This window comes from Petaurus breviceps, unplaced genomic scaffold, assembly GCF_028583685.1.
Source record: "Petaurus breviceps papuanus isolate PSGF00001 unplaced genomic scaffold, PetGlider_PUasm1.0 90977, whole genome shotgun sequence".
NCBI classification, from domain to species: Eukaryota; Metazoa; Chordata; class Mammalia; order Diprotodontia; family Petauridae; genus Petaurus; species Petaurus breviceps.
This window is the reverse complement of record NW_027187391.1, coordinates 43,576,415-43,596,275: the sequence shown is the minus strand read 5'-3', so window position 1 is coordinate 43,596,275 and position 19,861 is coordinate 43,576,415. Positions and strand designations below refer to the sequence as shown.

General features: G+C 35.3%; 1 protein-coding gene across 6 annotated transcripts in view; it reads left to right on the top strand.

Annotated features, from left to right (window-relative positions):
* The window catches only part of CEP57L1 (centrosomal protein 57 like 1), a 63,072-nt gene extending 43,548 nt beyond the window's left edge, over positions 1-19,524 (top strand). Inside the window, exons 5-11 of one of the 6 annotated variants that reach the window (XM_069077088.1) lie at positions 5,429-5,539; positions 6,912-6,989; positions 7,476-7,559; positions 11,629-11,691; positions 11,807-12,042; positions 13,057-13,201; positions 16,449-19,524. In XM_069077088.1, the coding sequence (XP_068933189.1) occupies positions 5,429-5,539; positions 6,912-6,989; positions 7,476-7,559; positions 11,629-11,691; positions 11,807-12,042; positions 13,057-13,201; positions 16,449-16,679 (948 nt within the window). In that variant the 3' untranslated portion in view covers positions 16,680-19,524. Of the gene's footprint in view, positions 1-5,428; positions 5,540-6,911; positions 6,990-7,475; positions 7,572-11,628; positions 11,692-11,806; positions 12,043-13,056; positions 13,202-16,448 lie in introns of those variants that run through there. The other 5 variants (XM_069077089.1, XM_069077090.1, XM_069077092.1 and 2 more) reach the window with 5 other exon arrangements.
* Positions 19,525-19,861: the final 337 nt, after the last annotated feature.

Below are 19,861 nucleotides of genomic sequence, written 5' to 3'. Positions count from 1 at the left end.
TCTGAAACAAAGACCTCCAATGAGAGGGAAACCACTATTTCTGAAGACAACCCAACCATACCTCCCTTATCTTAGACTTGTTTTTTTTTTCCTTAATAACTAGTGTCAGCCTTTACATTTATCTCTGTTAAATTATATCTTACTAAATTCAGCCTAATATTCTAACCTGCCAAAATCTTTTTGGGTATCTGCTTGTTATCTAATGTGTCAGCCTCCCCTCCCAGATTTGTGACATCTGCAAATTTAATGAGTATGCTATCTCTTTCTTTATCCAAGTCATTGATGAAAGTGTTAAACATCACAGGGTCAAGGACACATCCTGGAGAGTATTACACTGAAGCCCACTTGCCCAATTGACATTGAACCAGAAATTTTTTTTTTTAACATACCAGCTCAACCAATTCTGAATCTACCTAATTGTAATACCATTTAGTCCATCTTTTCCATAAAAATAGTATAAGATACTTTATCAAATGCTTTCCTAATGTCTAAACAAAGTATAACATTCCTCTTCTCTGTAAGTTTAGTTGCCCTATCAAAAATCCATAAGGCTAGTTTAGCATTTTATCTGTCATTTTTATTCACATTCTTTTGGGTTTATTTTACATAAGCTTCATTTCTCAATTGTATACCTCCATCCTCTCTCTTCCATGGAACTCTTCCTTATAACTAAGATTTTTACAAAGAAAAAAAAATCCAGTTCAGCAAAAATAACCAAAATATTAATCAAGTCCAACATTATACAGTCATCCCTTCCACATCATGGGAGTTAGGGAGTGCAGTGTGCCAGCAATCTGGAAAATCCACATAAAATTTTTTGGCATTTTCTTCATACCAGAAAAAATTATGGTACTAAAAGATAAAATGCATTGATATTATACAATACTTTACTTGTATTTTGTGCATTTCTGGGTTTCTGAACTTTATCTCTGTCTGCTAGCCTTCACATGTCGTCTGCTTCTGCGAAACTCCCTAAAAATTCCTATTTAAATTTCTTATACTGACCCTTGATATATTGAAACCACGGGGAAAGTCGTGATGTGGAGGGGATAACTTTATACAGTGCTTCACTTCCTTAGTCCCCCACTTTTGCCAAAAAAAGGAAAGGTAGTGCTCTTCTTTGGGGCCAAGCTTATCAGTATAATTTCACAGCATTCAGTTTTTATTGTTTTTTGTTGTTCTTTCCATTTCCATCGTTGTGCTTACTTCACTTTGCTTCCATTTATTTAAGTCTCCCTGTGCTTCTCTTCATTCATTGTTTCGTACAGTGCTTAATATTCATTATGTTCATATACCACAGTTTGTTTATCCTTAGCCCTCAGTCAACATACATTTATGTTGTTCCCAACTCTGTTACTGGCCAGAGTAGTAAAAGTCTTGTTGGCTCTTTGTAGTTCCTTCTTTCTTTGTTATGCAGACTTTGTTTTCTTCCATGTTTTGGAAAGTGAAACTTTTCCCTTTCTCCTGTCCCACTGTACCTATTCTCCCATTTCCTGTGATCTTTCAGATAGTATTGATAGTATCTAAGGAGTCACATTTGCCAGTTCTTCCTGGGGATGTAGTTCATCTTAATGTCTTAATTTATTAAGGGTAACTAGGTGCTCTTACTTCTTATCCTTGCTAAAACATTCTGATAGCAATTTCTGTTCTCTTGTATTGGGTGCAGAGAATAGAGAAGTAAAACAAGATTTGAGAAGCTCTGTGTTTTCATTGTTGTCAGGTTTCCCTGTCACATCCATTCCTTGTATTTGTGCATCTTTTCCTCAATATAGGTTGTTGGGGTTTTTTGGTTTAGATTGTTTTTTTTTAAATCCTTTCTTGTCCTTATCACCAGCCTCAGATCATTCTGAGTTTTAGTATTATTAATACTGTTCTTGGTTCAAAGTAGAAAATAGAGTAAGTGGGAGGAGGGATAGGATGGAGGGAAATATAGTTAGTCTTTTACAATATAACTACTATGGAAACATTTTGCGTAACTACATATGTACAACCTATATTGAATTGCTTATCTTTCTGGTGGGGGTGGATGAACAGGGAAGAAGGGAAAGAACCTGGAAATCAAAGTTTTAAAAACAAACGTTTAAGTAAGGGTGGGTGACAAGGGAGGAAGAGAATAAATCTGGAATTCAAAGTTTTAAAATCAAATATTTTAAAAAATATATACATATACACTATTATTAATACTATTTTACATGTAACTGGGAAATAAAATATACAGGCACTGGGGCATAGAGATCCACTGTGCCCTACTGGAAAATCGGAGGAAGTATGGGAGAAGATATGGGACAGAGCAGATTGGAGGGAGGGGATATCCAGTGGGATCACTATTTTGGGGTGGTGGGTAAGGGAAAAACGGGGAGAAAATTTGTAACTCAAAATCTTGTGGAAATGAATAATGTAAACTAGAAGTTAATAAAGCATTTGATTAAAAAAAATTTAAAAAGTTTTGAAAAATTGTTTTTTACATGCAACTGGGAAATAAGATATACAAGGCACTGGGGTATAAAAATCCGTCTTGCTACTAGAAAAAAAAGGGGGATGGGGAGGATATAGGAGAGAGCAGATTGGGGGAAGGGGTTCTCAGTAGGCTTGCTATCTTCTGGTGAGGGTAGGGGAAAGACAGGGAAAAAATTTGTAACTCAAAATCTTGTGGAAATAAATGTTGAAAACTAAAAATAAATGAATGAATGAGTAAATAAATAAAACGCTGTGGAAAAAAAATACTGTTCTTATAGGACTATCCTTCTTCTCAGTATTATAGATCCTTCCATCTTTTCTACTTACTTTTTATGTTTTTTGTATTCTGTACTTTCCAGATACCAAAGGAGGGAAAACATTCTTAGCTCAATTACCATATGATAACAAGCAGGCAGTTTGACCCTGGGCCATTGTTTGCCAGCCCCTGGACTAGGGATAATAGGGGCTGTATTCAAAATCATCACCTTGGTGGTGTAAAGGTAACTTAATTTGAATTTGAAGATCCCTTTGTGTTGGCTAAGACAGCAGGTACTTAGCACTTAGTAATTGATCTAGCCTCTGTTGGGGAAACAGAAGGTATGAACGAACTCCTGTCTCCTGTTGCTGACATAACAGGAAGGGGTTTGCTGAAACAGGAAGTAGCTAATGCTGTGTATATAAGAAAAGCCCCAGAGAGGCACAGTCAGAATTTCTTGGGACCAGCATCTGGTGGCAGAGCAGCTACAGAAGAGAGAATGGAGAACTGAACCAGAATTTCCTGACAACTTGTGATGGTGAAGCTTCTTCTGAACAGGAGCCTAGTAGCCCAGAGACAGGCCAGGAGCCCAGGTGACTGAGGAAGCATGACTGGGATGCTGAGACTTTGTTTGCCCAAGCTTAGTTGAGCCTTGAATTCCCTGGAGCAGAAATTGTGAAGGATCTGACATGGATCAGACCCTGTGAACTTCAGTGTGGTGCAGGACCTACCCAGAGAGCTGGACAAGGAACTGGGAGCAGTCTGCCACTGAACCCAGGTGACAGTCTGGTGAATTCAGGTAGAATCTGGGACCATGGAAGGGGATCCAGGGAATCTGAGAACAGGCCCCAAGTCAAGATGAAAAGACCTCTCCCTGGGTACTGAGTAATGATGAAATTATAGTTTACTAGTGACTTAGGGGTAAAGGGTTTTGTGTATGATGCTTAGTAATTGATTGCTGAATAAGTGACTGATTGAGTTAATTTAAGAATGCCCTAAGAGTGGAAGACTTTACCCCATGAGGGAAGACTTTGACTATTGTACTTTGAGACTATATTGTGATTTTACTTAGTAATTGATAAGTTGTAAGATTGTGAATGCCGTACCTTGATTTTCTGTGGATGTTTTGCTTTGATTTGTTATGGAATAAATAGAGTGTTCCCTATACTGTGTAATCAGAACCTTAAAAGCTGTTCACAGTAGCATTCCTCTGGAAAGCTGCTTGAGCATGGCATTACAGGTGGAAACAAGAAGATTTGAAAGAAAAATGGTTTGTTTTTCAGGTGAAGAATAGGGAAAAGTTAATTAACCATTAGAGGTAAAATATATGAAAAAGGGCAAATGATGATGTGACAAATAGAAATAATAGTTAACTCAGAACGAGGAGCAGTTTTTAGTGGGACAGAGAATAAATGTATTTCTGACCAGGCTGATTTTAAGATACAGGTGGGATAAGTAGAGATTCCTGAATTACTGGTGGGTACCCCTTATAAAGGTGAGGAAAGTCCCAGATAGATACAGGGATGGGTAAAAAATGGACATAAGGAATGGACCTCTCCAGAGCCATGATTCAAACCTGTTTAAATCAAAGTTTAAAAAATATATTCTTAAAACATGTGAGCTTTCAGCACTGGGGTTGACCCTAACATTCCAAACATCTGACTTTTTGAAAAGAGAAAATTCTGCCTTCTAAATTCAGCATTCTTTCATATCATCTTTCTTCTTAAAATACTCTATTTTATAGATCCCTTCTCTGACAATTATATTGAGTTTTTTTGGTTTGGGGGGAGGCAGTTTGGCCATTGTAAAGGACTGGGTGAATGAATGTATGTGGCATCATCTAAGACATGAATTATTAATTTTATATAAATGATTTTTGCAGTAACATATCTACCTCTAACGAAAAGAAATAAGATTTTGTTTCTTAGAATAACGTAACACGTGTGTTACATTTACTAAAGCAAACAGATGATTTTTAAAAAATAAGTTTTTGATACCTTTCATTTTTTACATCCTCATAATTTTCCCCAGTATCCTTCCCTCTTTCTATCCCATCTTATATAACAAATAGTAATTTTTTTTTTTTGCTTTGCTTTTTGGAGGGGAGAAGGTGGGGCATTTGGGGTTAAGTGACTTGCCCAATGTCACATGGCTAGTAAGTGTTCCATGTCTGAGGCCGCATTTGAACTTAGGTCCTCCTGACTCCAGGGCCAGTGCTCTATTCACTGGGCCACCTAGCCGCCCCTATAACAATTAGTATTTTTAAAGATGAAAAAGAAAAGGGAAAAAATCAGCACAATCAGTATGTTGAAAAAGTCCAGAAACATATACAGTATACAACTGTGGATCTCCCATCTTTATAAACGAGTGGCTTGGGGGTCTCCTGTCATATCTCTTATGTCATACTTGATCTTTATAATTTTGCCATATTCACTTTTAATTTTTTGTGTGTGGTGCTTTCCATTCACATTGTTGTAGTTGTCATGTACTTTGTTTTCTTCATTCTGCTTACTTTACTCTCTGTTAGTTCATCTATGCTTCTCTATATTTATCACATTCATTATTTCTTACAATGTAGTAAGTATTCTGTTACGTTCATGTAACAGTTTATTTAAGCCATTCCCCAGTCGATGTACTCTGGCTGCTCCAAAATTGTGATTGCTGAGCCATCGCCATTAGTGGCAGATTTCAATTTTTGTTTTTATTTTTTTCTAGCTTCAGTGGGAAAAGAGTCAGGATCAGATGCAGCTGAATGCAAAACTTGAAAAACTTGAAGTCTTAGAAAAAGAATGTGTCAGGTTAACAACTACTCAGAAGACAGCTGAGGTAAGCTTCTGCTTGTTTCTTTGAAGTGTCAATGTGAAGAGTAAATCTTGGTGTTTAGCATAATTGGTATTGAAAGTAAATGTATAGTGAGGATTATATTAAATTTATCAAACTCCATTTGTAATTTGGTAATCTACACATGAATTCTGTCTGCAAAGATAAAAGCTAATGTGCTCTGTGATTGCATGAGTGTGGAATTTTAATTTTGGCATTTATTCCTCCTAAGATGGCAGAGTATTTCCGTTTGATAGCTAATGTGATTAAGAATTCTGAAGAGTGTTTATTATCTCTTTTTCACTGGAAGGAAAGTCAGACCTATAAGCATAATAACTCAGTTCTCCCCATCTATCCAAATCCCACCCATCCTTCAAGATCCTGTCAGAACCTATCTATCCTTCTTGAAGACCTTCTCTACCCCTCAGTGATATCTTCCTTTTTTAAGTGTTTATTTCACTTAATTTGTTACCATAGCTCAACATTATATGCTTATTTTTCCTACATACATCTTGCATTTTACTGCCTTTGCCCCTACTTTTCCCAATATTAGTATGTCTTATCCATCAGTTAAAAGTTTTAACCTATCTTTTAAGTCTAGTTCAAATACTAACTTACTTATAAATCTTTGTCCTGGCTTTCTTTCACCTCCTCAAACTTCAGAAAGCCCCTCATTTGTTATTTTTATGCTATGTTATTTGGTTTGTATGTAATTTGTATATGTTTCATATTTCCCTTGCTAGACTATAAGCTCCATGAGGGAAAGGATCATGTTTTGTGTTAAAGTTTTTATCTCTTCAAATATCTACCTTCATATTTTAATATAGTAAGTGTTTAATAAGTGGTTGGTTTTTAACATTTTAATTATTTCATTGTTCTTGAAATCATGACATGTCTTTTAATCTTGTCTCTCCATGTAAAAGGAAAGGACTCTATGTTATGCCTCTCTTATATCCCCAACTGTACCTAACACAATGCTATGCATTGATAAGTTGACTATAATGGTTTGTTGGGGCCCTGACTGAAATAGTGAGGTCCTAGAATAGTTAGACTTGATCATTCATAATTTGAATACTCCCAAGATTTTTAGCTTTCTAGTTGGTACCTGGAAATTAGTAAGTTAAAACAAATCTTTAAGTGTCTCTCTCTCTTTCTCTCTCATAGCCCTTTGTTATCATATGTAATAACAAGTAAAGAAGGCACAGGAAGAAACCCAACAAAAATAATCTTGGCAATTCTTCATTCCTTTTTCTTACTGTTTGCTTTAACTTGTTATAATTAAAAAGGTCCCATGTCCTTGGAATTGATTTAGTTTTATCTGAATAGAGAACAAAAAATATGTGATTTTTCTGTGTAACTCAGTCATTTTCTTTTACAGGAAAAGATTAAACATTTAGAGCAAAAAATTATTGAGGAAGAACATCAGCGTAAGCTAATTCAAGACAGTGCTGCTCAGGTAAAATAAATAGCTACACATTCTGACCCTCAGATGTATATGTTTGATTATATACTTTCTGTTCCATTATTGAGATAAAATAAGAATACTTATTTCTTCCTCTTCTTTTAAAAATAATAGTTTGTGTAACAACAAAATAATCAACAAAGAATGTGTAATGTAATACAGATTTTCTGTTGAAGACATTACCCAAAACAGCTCTTAGGGTAGATAATTTCCGTTTTATTTGACAAATAAATATTAATAATGCTGTTTTGTCTTATAAACTCAAAATGTTAGAGATGAACAAGAAATGTAATGTCTTTTTTAAACTAATGAAGAGTATTGTATGTACATTTCTTTCCTATTTCTAAAATCAGTTTAATCATTTGAAATTGTGATAAAGCAGTTTATTGATATCCATTTTTATAAATATAAATGAGGATCTGATCTCATAATATTTTTGAAGAAACTTGTAGCAAATCATTATTATGATTATTGATGCAGCTTCAAACTGGACTTGAGATCAATAGAATTTTAATGTCTTCAGTTCTACCTTCACAACAAACCAAGAAAAAGAAACCTGCAAAGGTAACAGTATAAACATTTACCTAAAAAATGTAGGTGTGTAATTGGCAACATGCTAGTATTTGATAACATTCTGTTGTTTCTATGTTTATAGCTTTATAGATTTCAAGTCATGAGATGTTTTGTTTAATTTTAAGGAATACTTGATAAGGAATTAATTGTCATTTTTGACTGCTTAATCAAAATTAAGAGAAAATACAATTTCCTTTTATCTTACGAATTTACAATGGCATTTTGCTTTTCTATTAGTATTCTCTCTACAATTACAAGGTCTAATGTGTATACAACTCTGGTGTGAACGAATAAGTATTTATTCTTTACTTGACTTTACTCTCATTGAGATTTTTTTTTTTTAAGAATTACAGTTCAGTACCTTATTGGACTTTCTAATCTCTTTTTATCTTAACGTAATTTTTTTTCTGACACTGAGGATACTTCTCCAACAAACATTCAAACAAACTCCTGAAAGTACATTCACAAAAAATAATTAAGCAAAACGACCCATATAGAATGAATGTGATTCACATTACATGCCACTTTCCATTTTTATAGCTTACTGCTTAAACAGAATGGGTTTATGTGTGTGTGTGTATGTGTTTTGCCTTTAATAATTTGCTGCCAACATTATCTGTTCTATTCATCCCAAGGTTTATTGCCTTTTAGTGTTCTTTCCATTCAACACATTTTATGTGTCTACTATGTACAAGGCAAAAAACACCAATATAGTAGTTAGAAAGCCAACCTTGAAGTCAGCAATCATACAATAAGTATTCATTAAACACAAACTATGCTCTGAGTGTTGTTCTAGGTGTACTAGTTGCTAAAGATACAAATACCCTGAATGAAACAATCTGAACCCACAATAAGTTTACATTCTAACTGGGGAGACAATAAGTATATATATATATATATATATATATGTATATAAAGAATAAATATGAAAAGAATATAAGGTGATTTGAGAGGTTGGTTGAGAAGATAAGGAAAAACTTCTTGTAGGAGATGATACTTAAGATGTATATGGAAGGAAGAAAAGAATTCTGTGAGATGAAGGTGAAAAGGGAGGCTATTCTAGGCATGAGGGTCAGCCATAACAAAGGCCCAGAGGCAGATGAATTGTCAGATATGAGGAATACCAAAAGGGCCATTTTGGCAGGTTGTCAGGATGTAGGAGAGAAAATAATACACATTCAGCCTGGAAAGATAGGTTGGTGATAAGTTATGAAGAGCTTTAAAAGCTAAACAGAAGAGTTTATATTTTCATTCATGCTTTGGACCCCTCAGAGACTATGGTGTTCCACAAGTCACAGTCATATAGCATCATCAGAAGAATTTGCTATGAAGATAGTATTGTGCTCGGGCCTGCTAGGTGGCACAGTGAATAGAGCACTCGCCCAGGAGTCAGGAGGACCTGAGTTCAAATCTGACCTCAGACACTTAACACAAAAGCTAGCCATGTGACCTTGGCAAGTTACTTAACCTCAATTGCCTTCCAAAAAAAAAAGCAAAAATAAAAGATAGAATTGTGTTTCAAAAAGCAACTTAGGGTAGTTGAAAGTGCTGGCAATTTTCCTGATGCAGTTCAACTTACTGTACTGCTGCTCCATTTAGGACTCATTTCATTGTCTAGTTGCCATTGTAGATCGTTAGAAATAACAAGGTCTGCTTGTAAATCCATAATTTTTCATGCCCTCTTAATCATCTTTTCATAGGTGTAACAACACCCCTTTTGAATTGTTCAATAACCTAAAGATTAAAAACTGATTGCCCACCATCTTCAAAATAGTGTTACCTCCAGCATGGATTTCTTCCATATATACTTGATCTCGTCCAGTTGATCTTCCTGTCTTAGTTTTCCTTAACGCCATTTCTAGTTCCTAATTTTTTATATATTAGATTCCTGAAATAATATATTAATTATTAATATAATATAATAATTGCCATCACACAGAAAAATTTGTTTTAGAAATAATGTAAAAACCTCCTTTTTTCATTTCTTTGTTGTCCTTCCAGTTTTAGCCTTAAATGCTATTGCAAAAATATAGCCTTAAACTAGCTGTGTGACCTTGGGCAAGTCACTTAACCTCAATTGCCTTGCCTTTACCTGTCCAAAAAAAGAGAAAATATCTAGCTTAATTGGGACTTGAACCAAGCTTTCTGCTAATTCCTTTTTCTTCCTCCCACTAGGCAGGGTTTTTATAAGGTAGCACTGTTCATTAGCTTCCATCTTCTTCGATAAGGCTTTGAAACTGAGTTCTGTTTTGAACAAGAATTCCCCTTATCTTTGTCTCTCTGCTTGGTAAGAGGTTGGATGTTTGCTGACTGCAGTGGTTACAATGCTTTTTGACTCCTTGTTATTACAGTTACTTTATATTGGCTAAACTTACATAAAAAATTATGGCAGTCCATGCTGATGATAATAGCTAGCATTTATATAATACCTTAAAATTTGCAAGTGTTTTACATATATTATCTATGTTATTATTATTCCCAGTTTTCCAGATGAGGAAACTGACTGAAGAGGAATCAAGTGACTTGCTCATAGTTAAATAGATAGGATTGAAACTCAGGTCTTGCTAACTTGCAAGTCTAGACTTTTTTTTTTTGTTTTGCATCAACAGCTCATTTAAATATATCAGTTAGTAGTTCTATTAGTTTCACACCATCTATTGTTTTGTCCTATTTGGTTTTTAGTTATTGTTTCTTGTTTTTTATCTTCACCTTAATAAGTCAGTAGGCAATTCAGACAATTCAGAAATTATTCCTACATTGGTAACTGGTTCTTTCCCATGTTAAAGTTCATTGATTTTTTTTTTTAAATGCTGTTTAGGGTTTGTCCTATCTAGCATCCTCTGACTCTTCTTCTTGATGACCATATTCGTAATTTATAGGCATGAGGCTAATAAGTCTATGAGCTTTTGATCTGTTTTGCTTCTTGATCCTTAACCAAATCCAGTTGTTTTTACTTCCCTTCCCTTTGTCTATTTTTGAGAATTTCTCTACCTCATCTTCCTTTGCACCTAATATTGGTACAGAAGCTGAAATTATCTTCATGGTACTCTTTTTTATTTAGACTCTTTTGTGAGTCCTGCAAGGCATCATTACCAAGAGACTCATGAAATGATATCCCATTGCCTTTGTATATACAATAAGATCAACTCCACCAGTCCTTTTATTTGCTTCTCCAAGGAAAACTTGTGAGCTACCATTTCATTTGGCTGCAGCTGTTTTTTATCTCCTGGTTTCATTTATCCCAAGGATATCAGTATTAGTAGAATTCAGTTCTTTTAGTAGCATGTTGATTTTACTAGCTGCTGTCAAAAATCTCAGATTTAATTATGTTTGCAGATATCTGAAAACTGTATGAATCTTACCCTTTATTCTTCCTATTTCATTACCACTGCTGAAGAGAGAGGACCTTGCAGGAGTAAAGACAATTTTTTATTTTTCTTTCTTGGTTATGATGGCCAAAGAATTAATCATTGATGGCTATAATTAGCATTTATATAATGCTTTAAGTTTTGCAGAGTGCCTTATATATATTATCTTATTTGTTTCTTGCAATAACCCTGTGAGGTAGTTGCTATTATTGTCCATTACAGATAAGTAAACTGAGGCTAAGAAGTTAAGTGACACACCTAGTAAGTATCTGAAATGACATTTTGCACTCATATCCTCTTCACTCCAAATCCTTTGTTCTTTACACTGTACCACAATACTGTTTATGAGTCTATTCCATACTTACCTAACATTCCTTCATGGGGCAGATACATTTTATCATTGAGACTATACTCAAAGCATTTCCAGGATGAAAGAATCTATCAGAACTTATATTCCACTAACATGGCTTTGGAGAACCTGTGGACTGGTGACCATGCCATAATGAAGCACCTTTAAAAAGTAGCAAAACAGGATCAGAAACATTTTGCTGTCTTTTCATTATGACACAGGTATTTGTGAAATGGTCTCTTGTCAAAATGCAGTTTCCCTGAAAAAAAAAGTTCTATCAGTGAAACATACATGAGCAATATTTTTTATAAAGGATTCCTATTTATATTTTACTATTGTTCAGGAAAAAAAAAGTTCAAAGAGAGGACTTCACCAGACTCATTCAAAGTTTGGTGCCATTGGAAAGGTAAGAAAAAAATGATACTATTTTTTTTTAAAGACTGTCCTAATTTAACCAAATAAATGCTATTTTAAAGTATCCGTCATTTGCAATTGTCTTTAGCTTTGTTTTCCCTTTTAAGTCTGCCAATGAGAGTCATTTTGTGAATGCAAGTGTGCAAACCATCCTGAATATGACGAAACATGGCAACTCACCTTCCCTTCAGGCATGCCCCGAAGCACCTGAACGCAGGGCTATTAGTAAAAGAACTGTCCGATGCAGACCCACATCCTCTTATTCTAGTAAATCCACTTCAATTGGTGATAGTTTGACTGACCTAGTGATGACTATGCAAGATGAACTCGACCAAATGAGTATGTAAGTATGCTCTAGAGTGTTTATTTTCTGAAAGAGAGGTGACAAAGTTTTTGGATGTTTGCTTTTCTGGGGATAACGTTCCTTATAGATTTTTTTGCATTCCTTCTTTGGACTTAATATAAAATTTATTTGGCATTAAAGAATTACTTATTTTGAAGAGTTATTTCAAAGATATTGTATCACAGAGTCTAATAATGTTTTATTAGATTTATCTGACAGCTTTCTTAAAATTATAGATTGAATATGACTAAACATTTAACTTGTTTTTTCTTAAATGAATAGCTAGTCGAACATATTTCTTTTTTTCCCTTTTTTGGACTAATAGCTAAAATTTTCTTTATAAACATCAAGTTCTGGTAATTTATAATATTTTGTTTTATCCCACAAAAGACACTACAAGGAACATTTCCCTTTTGGAATTGTGATTTCATTAGGTGCCCCAAAATGCACATACTTCTTATAGCCCATGGTTCATCTGTTATCAGAGTTTAAGACTTAGAAGTACCCAGAGTATGTAAGATGCTATAATTGACAAATTTGAATAATGGTACAGAATTGACATTCCTGTCAGGACTGGTCTACCACAGCTCTTTGAGAGCTAACAAGTCTTAAGCTTAAAATAGAAATTGAAACTAGTCCCTTTGTCAGCATTTTAAACCACATGTTAAAAGTGTTCTGGAATTTTCCTAGGCAAACAATTATAGAGTTGACAGCTTCATTGTCACTATATCAGGAATTCCTAATCTAAGGTTTTTAATGGAACATTTAAATATAAAGGATTTTTGAAAGGCAGAACAAGAGATTGATAAGTCAGTAAAATTCAGAAAACTTAAAAGCCAAGCTTTGTACATCAGTATTAAAGAAACTACAATGCTAAAGAGAAAATCTTGACTTTTTAAAATATTGGTATGTAACTTGGGAATTACATGACTTTTGTGAAACTGTTTTTGAGAAATATACCAAAAGCATATATCATGAGTAGAGACATTTGTAATATTTGCTTTTCTCTCCTAGTGAACACCAAGAACTTTTGAAGCAAGTACAGGAGAGTCCAAGTCTTTCAGTTAATGAAGAAATAGAATGTGAACTGGAATGTTTAGCTAGAAAAATGGAAATGAAAGGGGAGCAAATATGCAAACTGAAGAAATATCAAGATCATGTAAGTTTTTCTTTAATGCTTTTAGTAAAAAGTCTATATTAGTAGATTCAGTGATATTTCTGGTGCTAGCTATAAAAGTTCTATACCTAAAAGAAATGTCAAACAATACTCTTTAAAGAAAACTTGAGCAAAAGGAGGCATTTGCCCTTGTGACTACTGGATAAGAATCTATTAATGGCAGTATTTAGAGGCAGCAGGTAGTGAAAGTGGAAGAGTCAACAACTTCTTTTTATCATTTTCTTTCATTAAAATTTAATACTCACCTCCTATATAACAATTTAAGATGATATAAATAAAACTTATATTTTCTACATATTTACTTAAAATTTTTTTCAAGAAAGGTTTAATTGTGTATTCAGTTTTGCTGAAGTCATATTAGGATAAAATTTGTTTTCATGAACAGAAAGCTGGGAAATAGTTTTTACAACCATTGTCTCTGATAAAGGCCTCATTTCTAAAATATGTAGAGAACTGAATCAAATTTATAAAAATACAAGTCATTCCCTATTTGATAAATGGTCAAAGGATATGAACAGACAGTTTTCAGAGGAAGAAATTAAAGCTATCTATAGTCATATGAAAAAATGTTCTAAATCACTATTGATTAGAGAAATACAAATCAAAACAACTTTGAGGTACCACATCACACCTATCAGATTGGCTAACATGACAAAACAGGAAAATGATAAATGCTAGAGATGTGGGAAAATTAGAATACTAATGCATTATTGGTGGAGTGATGAACTGATCCCACTGTTCTGGAGAGCAATTTAGGATTGTGCCCAAAGGGCTATAAAATTGTTCATACCCTTTGGCCCAGTAGTACCTCTTCTAGGTCTGTATTTCAGGTTCTTTCATTGATCATGGCTTTCTGGTAGTTCAATAATTTTTAAATTATCTCTCCTGGATCTATTTTCCATGTCAGTGGTTTTCCCAATGAGATATTTCATATTGCCTTCTATTTTTTTAATTTGTTTGGATCTGTTTAATAATATCTTTATTTCTCATAAAGTCACTAGCTTCCATTTGCTCCAATCTAATTCTGAAGCAATGATTCTCCTCATTGAGCTTTTGACATTCTTTTTCCATCTGGCAAATTTGGCTTTTTAAGGCATTCTTCTCCTCATCATTGCCTTTTTTGAGCCTCTTTTGCCATTTGATTTAGTCTATTTTTTAAGGTGTTTTTTTTCCTCAGTCAGGCTGTTGACTCATTTCATAATTTTCTTGCATTGTTCTTATTTCTCTTCCCAATTATTCCTCCACTTCTCTTATCTGCTTCTTAAGGTCCTCTATGGCCTATAACCAGCTCGTATTTTCCTTTGAAGCTTTTGGTGCAGGAGTTCTGACTTCACTGTCTTCTTCCTGTTCCGTGTTTTGATGCTTTTTGTCCCCAAAATAGGAGTCTAATGTTGGCTTCTTCTGTTTGCTTTGCTTCCATTGCCTGGTCATGTTGCCACTCAATTACTTGACTTTGGGCTTTTTGCCAGAGTAGGACTCTGCTACCAGACAGGGGAGCTTCGTCCCAAATGCTGGGGTTTTGTCAATTGCCGAAGGTATTATTTGGGTGCCCTCTCTGAAGCCTCCACACGCTTTGGCAACCTGGTCACACACCCCAGGACCTAGACCGCAATCCAGATCCAAGCAGGTTAAAGCAAGAGTGATTACCCCTCAGACTGGTCACTTGGTCCCCCTACAGTCTGCAGGCCAGGAGTTGAAGCTGCCACCTGGCAGCTGTGCCACAGCCCTCAGCGGCTTCTCGCCCCACGGGCAAAAGCCGATGCACTCCCAGCTACTGGGTCCCAAAGTCCACACTGCACTGACCTCTCACTTTGTCCTTAGCATCTATGTGTTGATAATTCTGGATTGCCACAGCTGCTGGTGATCTGGAGTCCCTCCAGCCAGCAGCTGGTCAGGCCTGCCCTAGGGCTAAAACCTCGGCATGGAGCTGGGCTCAGCTCCTAGCTAAGTGCTGTGCTGGCCAATTCCTACCGGGCTGTCCTCAGCGGGAAGTTAGTTTCTCTGTGTCATTTTGTGGGTTCTGTAACTCCAAAGTTTGTTCAGAGTCCCCTTTTACATGGATTGGAGGTGGTCCATTTTTCATTTTTCATATCTTTAACTTTTCCAGTCTAGATGATTTGATTGATGTCTTGAAGTGGACCTCACTGAGGAAGATTTGTAGTATTCCAGTATTCCATGCAAATATCATTTGAGGCATCCTTGTGGTCTGCAGAGAAGCTTTCTTTTCTTAAGATTTCTGTTAGATTAGCCATGTCTTTACATAAGCATATCTATTTCCCTGATTTACATCCCATTTGATGTCAATATTTGGCATATTATTGACCAAAGTTATCTCTGTAGTTAAGTTCCTCTCAGGTGTGTATGATTTTAACATTTCCAGGAGAGACATCTTATTTGAAAAGACCTTTTAAGGCTGTGTTTTGTTGTACCAAGTCAAATGCTTTTGAAAAATCAATAAATGATAGGCATAGCTATATCTTCTATCCTCATCACCTCTCGATTGTATAACCATAAACATATGGTCTGCTATAGAAAATCATCTGTGAAAGCCTGCCTGATTCCTTCTTATATTTTCTTCAAAGTACCCTTAAAAAATACATAAGCTATCCTCATAAAGACTTTTTAGACATGGTAAAACCTTGCATATGATCCAGTAACTGTTGATGTCTTCCCTGTTGCCTTTTGTAAAAGCATTTGTTTATAATATTTTCCATTCTTTTGGAATCTTACTCTCTTTGAAATGTGTTGAAGATTGACCCCCAAATGCCCTTAATATCATGTCACCTTCAATATGATGTTCTATACATTTTGTCCCAGGGTTAGGTGTTCTTAACAATTTCATCTTTTTTAATACCATTGACACTTCTTCATCGAGGCCCTTCAGATAGGTACTAGGTTGTTGTCATCTAAATTTGGTGGTTTAGAGTAGAATTGTCATGAAGAGTCTCACTTGTTGATAATTATTATTTTTTGTGGCATTCTTCGTTTCATGTTTATATGTCTCATCTCCTTTAATAAGATTGTCAGCAGCCCTTTTTTTGTATAGCTTACAGCACTAGGCAATATAGTAGGCACTTATCCAATTCAACTAAACTATCAATATATGTTCCTTTTATTTCAGATATTCACTTGGCAAAGAAAAAGCCTCACCCAACTATTTTAAGATTTCTTGCTATCTTGTTAACTACAATGTTGAAAAGCTTGTGGTTTTTTTTTTTTTCCTCCCAAGGTAAATAAACTACAACAGAAGTCTCAAAATTCAAAGAGTGAAGTATTCAGCAGTGAGCCAGAAGATGAAAACCATAAAGGAACAAAGAATGTACCAGTCATGGTGGTCACCAGAAGGGGCACAAATAAGACTAAGCTTCCACAGGAAAACTGCAGCTGTCAAATGCGGCAAAAATGTTTCCAAAAGATTCGAATGACATTGAGGAAAGATGACGTCAAGTGGGAACAGTAGTGCAATGGTGTAAAATTCCATTTCAATGAACCTGACTGATCATTGGGAATTTTTAATTGTCTGAAGTGATTTTAATTTAATGTAACTTTTAAGAATTTTCTAATTATGTTTCATGCCTGTATTAAATTGTAGTATTTTTAAAAATTAATGCTGGGTGACTTGCTAGGAATTCCCAAAACTAAATGTTTTCTTTTTCTTATTCATTGAAATATCCTGGCATGATTTCATCACATTTTAGAAGAATTATTTATTTTTGGACATGGCTAGAACTAAATTTTAGAAACAGTACTGGCAAAATTCATTCTTGAGTAAGGAATTTTAAAATCTCTAATCTTGAGGGGAATGGAATTGGGGCTTCTCTTCAACTTCATATTAGGTCTATGAATTAATCTGTTTTTAAGAAGAAGAAACTAGATTAAAATGTAATGATCTCCATAAGTAACCCCGATCACATCTTTACTTGAAGTCTGTTCACTGTTTTCACAACATAACATTCTTTACTTAATAACATTCTGCCTCATTAATTTTGCTTATATTATTCCATGATCTTGAAATGTTCCTCTTTCATCTCTGACCTATAGTCCAAATCCTACCCAGTTTCCAAACCCAACACAAATCACACCTCTTCCATGAAATCTTTCCCAGTCATTTCAGTGATTTGAATTTCACTTTTGCTACTTTTAGCACCTGTTGCCCCAAGTACCTTAGGTTAATCACTTAGTGTCCTTGAGCCTGTTTCCTCATCTCTTAAAATTAGAGTCTAGATAACCTATGAGGTTCCTTCTAGCTCCAACCTGTGGTCCCTCCCTTCTTAAACTACTCACTCTACCCAATGTCTTCAAAAATTGACGATTTCTAAACCCCAACTTGTCTAGCCTTGAGACAGTATTATGATGCAACTACAGAAGCTTCCCTTCTCTACCTATGTTTCTACTTTATAAATATCTTTGCTCTAATCCCCCTCTGCAACTTTTATTGCTTTAAATCGATGTTTTATTTAAGACTTAAGCTGGAATATCAATATAACCAAATAAACTTAATTGTAATTTAATTTATTTCAATATAATAAGTATCTGTTTTTAAGTCATTCCCTCCAAGTCTTCATCAGAATTTTTTTTTCTAATCTCACATAGTTTTCTTCCTATATGGGAATATTTAGTAAGCACCCATTTCTTTTGCTTCTGATTTGATTTTGTTTTGAATTTCATAAAGCAGAGGCAGTTGTGTAGTAGATAGAGAACCAGAAAGATCTGGGTTCAGGTCTCACCTTTGGCATATTCTGACTATGTCATTCTGGAAAAATCACTTCACCTCTCAGGGTGCTAGGCACACCTCTAAGATTATAAGTTGCAAAAAAGGTGCTTCAGGATTTCCTCATCCAGGAATTCCCTATAAAATCATAAATCTAATCCTTATCCCTCTTATTTCATGAAAATAATCCTTTTACTCATTGTTCCTGTTCTTTCAAAATTTTCATTTTTAGTGAGTCCACATCCCCCAAGTACATTGGCTGGGGTTATATGAGGGTCAGAATTAAGGATCTAGGGAAAGTTATTCCCAAGGAATTGTACGCAAAAGGAAAGAGGAAGATGAGTAGTATCCAGGGGAAAGCGGAATTAGAATTCACTCTGGGGGTGGCCAGGGGCACAGCAAGTAAGAGCACTGGCCCCAGAGTCAAGATGACCTGGGATTGAATCCAGATTCAGACACTTAGCACCCACCCAGAAACACCTGGCTGTGTAACCTTGAGCAAGTTACTTAACCTCAATTGCTTAGGGGCGGCCAGGTAGCTCAGTGAGTAAGAGCACTGGCCCCAGAGTCGGGATGACCTGGGATCGAATCCAAGCTCTGATACTTAGCAGCACACCCAGAAATAACTGGCCATGTAACCTTGAGCAAGTTATTTAACTCCAATTGCTTTAAAAAAAAATAATTCACTCTGGCTGTGGCAAAAAAATTTGCTATACATTGTCATGCGAGCTAATTGAGAACAAAGAACTCTGTTATATGCAATTGCCCTGGATGATATTTTCCTGTAGGAAAATAAATAGGATAGTTTTTTCATGTTTGACAATAACTCCCAACAGGTAATAAGCCCTTGGAAGATCCAAGAGGCAACATGGCTCAGTGGCTAGAGCTTTGGACTTGGAGTCAGGAAGAACCAGGCAGGTCACTTAAGCTCTCTAGCCTCAGTTTCCTCATCTGTAAAATGAGATTGTATTTGATGGCCTCTAAAGTCCTTTCCATCTCTAAATCATCTTATGATCCTATAACCCCTCCACTCCACATGTTATTACATTTGTACCATGTCTAGCACATAGTAAGCATTTTATGAAACCACCTCTAATTAACATTGTCCATACCAGAGTGCCTTCTCTTTTTGCCTTCCTTTTTTCAAGGGCCCAGGCCTTTGTATGAACTTTACTCATAGATTCATGGATTTAGAGCTGAAAGGGGCCTTAAAAGTCATCTAGTCCAGCCTCCTTATTTTTGTGAAGTCAGAGAGGGACTGAGTCCCTAAGGTAGCATGTGTAATGAATGTTAATACCAAGACTTGAATCTATTCCTCTGACTCCAGGTGCAGTGTTCTTTTCCACCATGTGGTCCTGCCTCTCCAAATAGACCCATGTGTACTTAATGTAGTTTTCAGTGTTTGTTTTCTGGTAGTGTGATATAGTTGAAGGACATAGAACTTTATTTTTAGTGAGGGCATTGAACTAGGTAAGTGCCACTTCTAACCACAATAATAGTAACAGGCAGCATTTATATAGCACTTTAAGATCTTCAAAGTGCTTTCCATTTTGTATTTCAGATAAATAATAAAAAATTTTTGAAAGAAAAAAAAGACTGTGTCCCCTAATGTATTTATGTGTGTTTATGTGTGTGTATAAATAAAATTTCATTTGAACTTCCCAATAACCCTGTGAGGAAGGTGGTATTGTTAGCCCAATTTTTATAAATGGTGAAAACTGAAGCTGAAAGAAGATGACCTGCCCAGTGTCCCACAGCCCATAAGTTTCTGGAGCAGCAAGACCTGTGTTTGAATCCAGCACCCTGTTAACTATGCCACCTAACTACAGCATTCCATGTATACTTATGGCAGTATGAATTTGATTAATATACAGTAGTTATAATCATAAAGTGCAGATCTACATGTTTTTAGTAATAGCTTATGGATAAAT